Genomic DNA, 9289 nt, shown 5'->3' with positions numbered 1-9289 from the left:
CCGTGGAGATAATATTAACCATTGATTTGTTCCTTCTAATTTGGGCCACTCGTAAATTATATTCAGCCATTGCCATTAATTAGATGGTTGGGAATGATTGGCCAGCGTGAGTTTAGAGATATGCTTCATCTAGATTGGACCCGCAAATTCGGCTTTATGGCTGTTCATCAGTGCCATGCGTTGGAAGATGAGTCGTAACTACCACTTTAACGGTGCAAAACTAACAACGGAGCCCTGCACGAGTTCTAGACGCGAATTATAGGGAATTCCTATAGGTCAAAGCTCTGGTAGACTAATCTACTCCGTCCATCAGCTTCGTCAACTCATTTTAGAATAGGTAGGCAAAAATGAAGCAGATCCAAAACTCAAGTCGTCCACACCACATGAAACAGTGTATGGAAACACCTAATGTTGTGTGGCCCTCGGATCTGACTATTTTTGAGGGCGATGTCCTAAGACTAGGTTGTTAAAGTGACGGACAGAGTGGATGTCATACATACATCGCGCTGGGCCATGCTTAGGGTTACAAGGGCTCCCAGTAAGCGGGGTTACAGGAATTTCGTTTTTGTTCTAATGAGTGCGGCGCATGCGTCGGTGATCCACACCATTGATCTGGAGGTACTATTGGATGGACCACGGCCTCATATTTCTCCACCTGGAGAATCTAAGGTCCTGTTTGGGAGCGTGTATTTGGAAACTTCTGAATTCGGAAGCCTCACGATTTGAAAGATTTAAAATACTGCAGTTGTGTTCGGCACCTCAGAATCCCCTGTAATTCATTAATATCAGTAATTAGTGCATGTATATAATGTTTAACACAATAATTGTAATAAGCCTGCTGAAATATATATTTTGTAAAAAAAAATGATGAAATTTCAAGACTGAGTGGGCCACAAGTACAAGATCATAGTTGAGTAACTAATCAATGATTTTTAACCATTGATTCACATGGACAATGTTTGGACAACACATATCATCACATTAGGGTGTGTTTGATTTTCTAAATCGCATGTAAATGCATTGGGAATTAGTAATTATTCCTACTTCATCGGTTTGAAGATGGACTTGCATTTGTGTCTTGAAAATCTAATAAAAAAAATTAGTTTAAATTTCTAGGCCCCACCATGACATATATATATATATATATATATATATATATATATATATATATATATATATATATATATATATATATATATATATATATATATTATATATCTGAGCCGTCCATCAGTTTTCGCATAACATTTTAAGGCATGAGCCAAAAAATGAGCCTAGTCCAACACTCAAGTGGCCCACACTAAAAGAAAAAATGGCAACGATATGTTTGTAACAATAGATGTTCGATTCCCTAAATCTTGTGGTAGGCCCACTTGAGCTTTGTATAACCTCATTTTTTTTGGTCATCTCTAAATTCAGCTGGCATAACAGATGAACGGTGTGGATAAGACATAAACATCATGGTGAGCCCACATATATTTCAATCTTCTCGAGTTGCGAGCTCAAAACATTAAGTGTCAAATCAAGCATTGATAACAATGTTGTAATTAACTAGTGAAGTAATTAAGTGATGCAATTGAAAATCTAATTATTTTAGAATATCTTCAGTTCCCATCTGCCCAATAAATTAATAGTCCAGTGATACATGTATTACAAATACAATTCTTCTCTCTCTCCCTCTCTCCAAAGCTCAAGTGGACCCACCAAAGAAACATAGAAAATAATCATTTCTACCATTGAAACATTATCGATGTTTATTTGTTATTCAACCCATTTATAACATTACACAAACATGGATGAAGAGTAAACACAAACATCAGATTGATCCAAACTTCTATGACCCCAAGATTCTTTCAACGGTGGACATCCAATTCACACTATTTCATATGATGTGGTCAACTTGAGCTTTGGATATGATTCATTTTGGAGCTCAAGCCCTAAAATTACTTGATAAAATGGATAGACAGAGTGGATAAAATACATAAATCCCGGGGGACCCCACAGAGTTTACTCAATACACAATCGTCCATTAGAAATAGGGTTGTACATTGAGCCGCGCCGAGTCGAGTCGAGGTGGGCCAAGCTTGGCTTGACTCATCCATGCTATACTCGAGTTCGAGCTCCAGCTCAAGCTCGCCCTCGAGCTCTCAACATTGACGCTTCGCTTGTTTGTCAAAGCTTTCGAGTCGAGTTCGAGTCGCGAGCTAGTGGTTCGAGTTGAGTCGAGTCGAGTTTACCTCGGTAAGGTAAGGGAAAGAAAAAGGGAGAATGGGGACGGGTAGGGTCAAGTAGGGTTTTTTAGTAAAAACTTTTAAGTTTTAACTTCTTTTTAAAAAAAAAAACTTAAATAATATATATATATATATATATATATATTGGGTTAGCTTGTCAGTACACACCACACACTCCATGTTAGCCACCCCCACTAGGGATCGATTCCAAGACCTCAAGTGTTGAAACGAGGTGTTTCCACTCAGTCTGCCAATTGAGCTATGGATCTGAGTGTTATATATATATATAATTAAAATATATTACTCGAGTCGAGCCGAGTTGAGCTCGAGCTCGAGCTTCGAGTCGAGTTGAGTCGAATTGAAATACACCATGATCGAACTTGGCTTGAACTCAACTCGAGCTTTAGTAAACAAGCTTGACTTGCCTTGAGTTGGCCTTTCAAGCCGAGTCAATCCGAGTTGAGTCGAGCCGAGTCGAGCGAGCTTTTCGAGCTAGCTTGACTCGTGTACAGCCCCAATTAGAAAACATGAAAACTCGACTCAACTTGAGTCAGGTTTTTTTTTTTTTTTTGGGACAAGTCAACTGTTTTCCGAGTCTTTCCGGGGTCCTGTCTGGGTTTTCTCGTGTTCTGACCGAGTCATGACCCGATCGTGAGTCCTGGTGACTTGACCCGGAAAGGGCGGAGATCAATGGTCTTGATTACCACACTGGCCCCACCACAACCCTAGGCAACTGCACAAATCCTCCGCCCAAGGATCAAATAAATATAATTAAACCAAACTCCTCGTGAGTACTATATTCCCACTACAGTCACCACCTTTCATTCTCCCCTCACCTTTTCCTTTTCCCACCTCCTCTTATAAAAAAACCCTTTTCACTTACAAGCTTTCCTTCTCCTTTGGCAAGCACTCCCCACCGTCCATCATCATCACCATCCCCACTCTCCTCTTTCCTTCTCCTCCCTCTCTCTAATGGAGAAAAACCCATACCAGCTTTTCCTTCCCACCACCCTCATTTTCATCATATTCACCATAATGCCATTCTCCCTCGCTCTTTCATCGTCCAAAACCGACGCCGAAGCGCTATTCCTCTTCAAGAAGGCTATCCGAGAAGACCCAAATGGAGTTCTCTCCAACTGGCAGCTCAACAGGAGCCCATGCACCTGGTATGGTGTAACTTGCACCGTTGAAAGGGTAACCCGTCTTGATCTGAGCCGTTCAAACCTCATCGGCGATCTTTCTATTCGCGCTCTTGCATCGCTCGACATGTTATCAGAACTAAATCTAGCCATGAATTCCTTGTCATTGAACTCCACCGATGCATTGCTTCAGCTGCCGATCGGATTGAAACAGGTCGATCTATCATCAGCTGGGCTAGTCGGGCCTGTCCCTAGCAACTTCATATCCAGGTATCCGAATATGGTCTACGTGAATCTCGCTCACAACAATCTCAGCGGTTGGTTGCCGGATGATCTGTTATCGATTTCTGATAAACTGCAAATTCTCGATCTTTCTTTCAACAATCTTTCGGGTCCTATCTCGGGTCTGAATATTGAAAATTCATGCAAAAGCCTACTCCATTTAGATATCTCCCAAAACCATTTCATAGATAGTCTTCCTTCTTCGTTATCGAATTGCACCGGCCTTCGGAGTCTGAATCTCTCTTACAATACATTGACGGGCGAGATTCCGCCATCTTTCGGTGAATTCCACAGCTTGCAGACGTTGGATTTCTCTCACAACCATCTATCGGGTCCCATACCGGAGGAGTTGGGGAAGGCGTGTGGATCGCTTGTGCAATTCAAGATCTCGAGCAACAACGTGTCGGGCTCGATCCCATCGTCTTTCTCTTCGTGTTCTTCGCTTCAGGTTCTAGATCTGGCCAAAAACAACATATCAGGACCGTTGCCGGATTCTGTTCTTGGAAATCTCAGCTCGCTGGAGCAGCTTTTACTGAGTAATAACTTCATTTCTGGAGCAATTCCAGCATCGATCGGATCCTGCAAGAATCTCCGGATTGCGGATTTCAGCTCGAACAAGCTCTCCGGCTCCATCCCACCGGATATATGCCCTGGCGCGGTCGCACTTGAAGAATTACGGGCACCGGATAATCTCATCACCGGAGAAATCCCGCCTGAATTATCTTCCTGCTCGCAGCTCAAGACAATCGATCTCAGCATCAACTACCTTACCGGCCCGATTCCTGCCGAATTCGGTAAGCTTGAGAATCTCGAGCACTTGATGTTTTGGTTCAACGGCCTGCGGGGAGGAATCCCACCGGAATTAGGACAATGCCGGAAACTTAAGAATCTCATCCTCAACAACAATTTCTTCAGCGGCGATATTCCAATGGAGCTCTTCAATTGCACAAATCTCGAATGGATTTCGCTCACCAGCAATGGAATCACCGGCAGAATTCCGCCTGAATTTGGGAAGCTGTCGAGGTTAGCAGTCTTGCAGCTTGCGAACAACAGCTTAAGCGGCAACATCCCAGCGGAGCTAGGGAATTGCAACAGCTTGGTGTGGCTGGATTTGAATAGCAACAGATTATCAGGAGAGATTCCGGCAAGGCTAGGCCGGCAGCTGGGCGACAAAGCTCTGAGCGGAATCCTATCTGGAAATACGCTAGCATTCGTCCGAAATGTGGGAAATGCGTGTAAAGGAGTCGGCGGGTTGCTTGAATTTGCCGGAATCAGGCCTGAGAGGCTGTCACAAGTGCCGACGTTAAAAACATGTGATTTCACTCGATTGTATTCAGGTGCAGCTCTCAGCGACTGGACTCATTATCCAACACTGGCCTACCTCGATCTCTCCTACAACGATCTCCGCGGCAAGATCCCAGATGAATTCGGCGATATGGTGGTGCTTCAGGTTCTTGATCTGGCCCACAACAAGATATCAGGTGAGATCCCAGTATCGCTAGGCCAGCTTCGGAACCTCGGCGTCTTCGACGCTTCCCATAACAGATTACAAGGGCAGATCCCAGATTCGTTCTCGAATCTATCCTTCTTAGTCGAAATCGATCTTTCGAATAACGAATTAACGGGCCCGATCCCGTCCAGGGGTCAATTGAGCACACTTCCGGCGAGCCAGTACGCCAACAACCCCGGCCTATGTGGCGTACCGCTCCCGGCGTGCTCGCAAGGGAGTGATGTTCCATCAGCAATTCCATCCGCCTCGTCGGGTGGGAAATCAGGCCGGCCCGCCACCGCATCATGGGCTAACAGCATTGTGCTGGGTATACTAGTTTCAGTCGCTTCGATTTGTATTTTGATTGTGTGGGCGATTGCGATGCGGGCCCGGCGGAAAGAGGCGGAGGGAGCGAAGATGCTTAGCAGTCTTCAGGCAGTCCATGCAGCAACGACATGGAAGCTCGGTAAAGAGAAGGAGCCGCTCAGCATCAATGTCGCTACTTTCCAGCGGCAGCTTCGTAAGCTGACCTTCTCGCAGCTGATCGAAGCCACTAATGGCTTCTCTGCCGATAGCTTGATCGGATGCGGTGGATTCGGGGAAGTTTTCAAGGCTTCTCTTAAGGATGGCTCCAGCGTCGCTATCAAGAAGCTTATCCGCCTCAGTTGCCAGGGCGATCGTGAATTCATGGCTGAGATGGAGACGCTTGGCAAGATCAAGCACCGCAACCTCGTTCCACTCCTTGGTTACTGTAAGGTCGGCGAGGAACGCCTCCTTGTTTATGAATTCATGCGATTTGGTAGTCTGGAGGAGATGCTGCATGGGAAGAGCAGGAAGGGTGGGGATGATCAACGCGGCCCGCTCACGTGGGAAGAACGGAAGAAGATCGCTCGTGGTGCGGGGAAGGGTCTGTGTTTCCTTCACCACAATTGCATCCCTCACATCATCCACCGCGACATGAAGTCGAGCAATGTGCTGCTGGATGACGAGATGGAGGCGAGGGTGTCTGATTTTGGGATGGCCCGCTTGATCAGCGCTCTCGATACGCATTTGAGTGTAAGTACACTGGCCGGGACGCCTGGGTATGTTCCCCCGGAGTATTACCAGAGCTTCAGATGTACTGCAAAGGGTGATGTTTATTCGTTTGGTGTGGTTATGTTGGAGCTGCTAACTGGGCGGCGGCCCACTGATAAGGATGATTTTGGGGACACTAACTTGGTGGGATGGGTGAAGATGAAGGTGAGAGAAGGGAACGGGTGGGATGTGATTGATCAGGAGCTGGTGTCGGTGGGCCATGATGATGATGATGATGGTGGTGGTGATGATCAGAGGAGGGAGATGATGAGGTATTTGGATATTACAATGCAATGTGTGGATGATTTTCCATCAAAGAGGCCTAACATGTTGCAGGTTGTGGCCATGTTGAGGGAGCTCATGCCTGCGTCTGTGGATGCTGCTGGAGTTTGAATTTTTTTTTTTTTTTTTCTTGAATTTTAAAATTTCTGTGTTTATGATTTGCTTATGATGTGATTATTATTGTTTTTTAACGGTAGGAGATTAGGATGTGAAAAAATGGATGGCTGAGATGTTTAGTATTGAGAAGATTTTTTTTTTTTTCTTTTTTGTTGTGTTTTGCTGTGATTTAATGTATGTATTTTATACATGAGAAATGTAGTGGGTATGGAAACCTTCCCATGCACATAATTGTACTTGGGGTTCACATCATCTATCTGGACCGTTCATCAGGTCCATTCCATCTTCTTTTGCTACTGTGGAAAAATGTCGGGTTGGACCCTGGGCCTGGGCTCGCATTAAGCCCAATGAGTGTACCCAGCAGGCCCGACTTCTTTATATCCGATAACCTTTGCATTTTGTTGGTGGCTCAGCCTGGCGGAGCCTGATTTCTTAGCTCATTGGCTAGGCTCTATTTCAGACTATTAGTACATGGGCCCTAGAGGTGAGTAGCTCTGGCCCATTTCCAATCCAACAGACATGCCCGGTTCTGTCTGGCTGCGACTAACTAACGTAGCAAAGCAGTAGCCTGTATTTAGATCGGGCCAGCTTTGCCTTATCCTGACCCGTTTACTGAGTGGCCTATAAATCAGGCCCGAGCCCAATCCATCACTTGAAACAGGATTGGTGGGCCCAACCGGTTAGCAAATTGTGAAGCCCAAGCCTTTACTGACTATGCCTACAAAAAATGTGGGACCCACCCGATTGGTTTACAAAAAGATGTGTGTAAATATAATACATGGGTCGGGTTGGGTTGGGCAAGAATCAATCGGATCTGTTAACTTAAATGGGCTGTTAGACTAGACCAACCATCTGATTAACATAGCAGGTGGTGGGTAGGAGATTAGAGATGACTGTCTTCTTTTAAAAAATGACTCTTGTATTAAAAAAAAAAGAGATAGAAATATAATTAATATTATTGATTAAAAAATTAAATAAAGTCAATTTCTAAAACCTTTAATAGGAGTTATGTGCATCATAAACATTCCGTTGAAATCATTTTTTAAAAACCTTTTTTTGTTTCCACATGCACTCCACACGCCCATACACTCAAACCACAACGGGTGCTGGAACCATGACCTTATATTGAAACTCTTGTGAGTATAAACAATAAATTTGTGATGGGTCACTCTTAATTAACATCCACCAGCGATGTTATTGTTACCGTCACAACTAAACTTTGATTTATGCATTTTAGTTGTTATTAAGAAGGTAAAAATTAAGATGTTGATCTTCTTTTTGATGATGGAGAAAGTGTTAGTCTCATTTATAATTGACTCGTTCCTAACCACCAATTTCATCAATCATTTCTGTTTTTGGACATCTATCAACTCAATTGATGTTTTGACTCGACCATACTTTTTCTAGATGGACCGTCAATTCATCCGTGAACCCATTGAGTAATCTGACGATGGATTCCCTTAAGAGGTACTTCTTTATTTGCATAGGTTCACTTTTCTTTTTATTCCCAAGAGGCCTTCCTTCACCTACATGGGTCTATTCATTTTGTTCATCTTTTAATTGGCCAAAAAGCATTTAACTCCCTCAATTAATCTTGCTTTCAAAGGTTTGTAGGCAACAGTTTCACATAGTTACTTGAGCATAAACTAACAATGAACCCTTTTGATGGTCATGAGACATTTGTTTCCATGACCATACGTGGGATTTTGCTCTAATCAATTTTTGATTTCTTAAAGCATTGTTCATAGGATTGTTGTTCCCCAATAAAGCATCAACCCGAGAAAAATCTCGCTCTAATATTGAGTTTCATGTTGGCTATGATATTGGCACAAGGAGGGATGTGATGAGTTCGATCACCATCTTCTTCTGGGAATAACTAATCCGAAGCCTTGGAGCTCTCTAGACTCCTTAGAGAGTTTCCTCGAATACACCAAGGATAAAAGCATGAATAATTTCTAATAAATAATTTGATTTATCATAAAAAATGAAATTATAACTTTTTAAATAAGGAACTCAAACCTAAGACAGTTTTAAACTTATTACTTATAGAAGACCTCCATTCCTATTAGACTTCATGTTTTTCAATCAAAAATAGTAAGTATCCAATTTGGCCCAACCATGTTATTCTCCTAACTTTTTAAATCCCTTTTCATGTTGGACACAATTTATATTTATAGTAAAAATGAAAATAAATGGAACTTTGACCGTCGATCCGATGGAATCTCGCAAATCCGGTGTGGGCAACCTAACATAGCAGGGTTGGTTAGCTTAAGTATGTTCTCCTACCCCAAAATTATACATAATATGTTGAAAGACTCATCCCGCTTTGTGAGATACGACTGATTTAAGGATTTGACGGTTCGGATCATTTTTACCTCTGATTAAGCCTTTTTTGGTCCTTTTTTGCCATAAAAGTGTCTGCAACCCGCTCTACATCGGATACTAAATACCGTAGTGGGTATGTGGGGTAAAAGTGAAGAGATCACCATCTACTTCAATAGCTGTTGAATTCACCAAGAGAGAAATCTCTAAAAAGATAAATATAATTGATATTATTTATGAAAAGTTAAAAAAAAAAAATGTTTATAAAGCCCTAAATATAAATTATATAAACCATAAGGCCTAAATTTATAAATTTTCTTAAATAACAAATTTACAAAAATAATAAACTTCCT

At 42.7% G+C, this 9289-nt stretch overlaps 1 protein-coding gene across 1 annotated transcript; it reads left to right on the top strand.

The window, feature by feature from the left end:
- The first annotated feature begins 3055 nt into the window (after positions 1-3055).
- Positions 3056-6804, top strand: LOC131251620 (serine/threonine-protein kinase BRI1-like 2). Its single transcript, XM_058252456.1, has one exon. It carries the CDS (start codon positions 3204-3206, stop codon positions 6606-6608), a length of 3405 nt encoding a protein of 1134 aa, XP_058108439.1. The 5' UTR covers positions 3056-3203; the 3' UTR covers positions 6609-6804.
- Positions 6805-9289: the final 2485 nt, after the last annotated feature.

This window comes from Magnolia sinica, chromosome 7 (genome assembly GCF_029962835.1).
Source record: "Magnolia sinica isolate HGM2019 chromosome 7, MsV1, whole genome shotgun sequence".
Taxonomy (NCBI): domain Eukaryota; kingdom Viridiplantae; phylum Streptophyta; class Magnoliopsida; order Magnoliales; family Magnoliaceae; genus Magnolia; species Magnolia sinica.
This window is presented reverse-complemented; position numbering and strand designations above follow the sequence as displayed.

Excerpts from the sequence above, each read along its gene's own strand:
- LOC131251620 (XM_058252456.1), top strand. The coding sequence starts at position 3,204 with ATGGAGAAAAACCCATACCAGCTTTTCCTTCCCACCACCCTCATTTTC.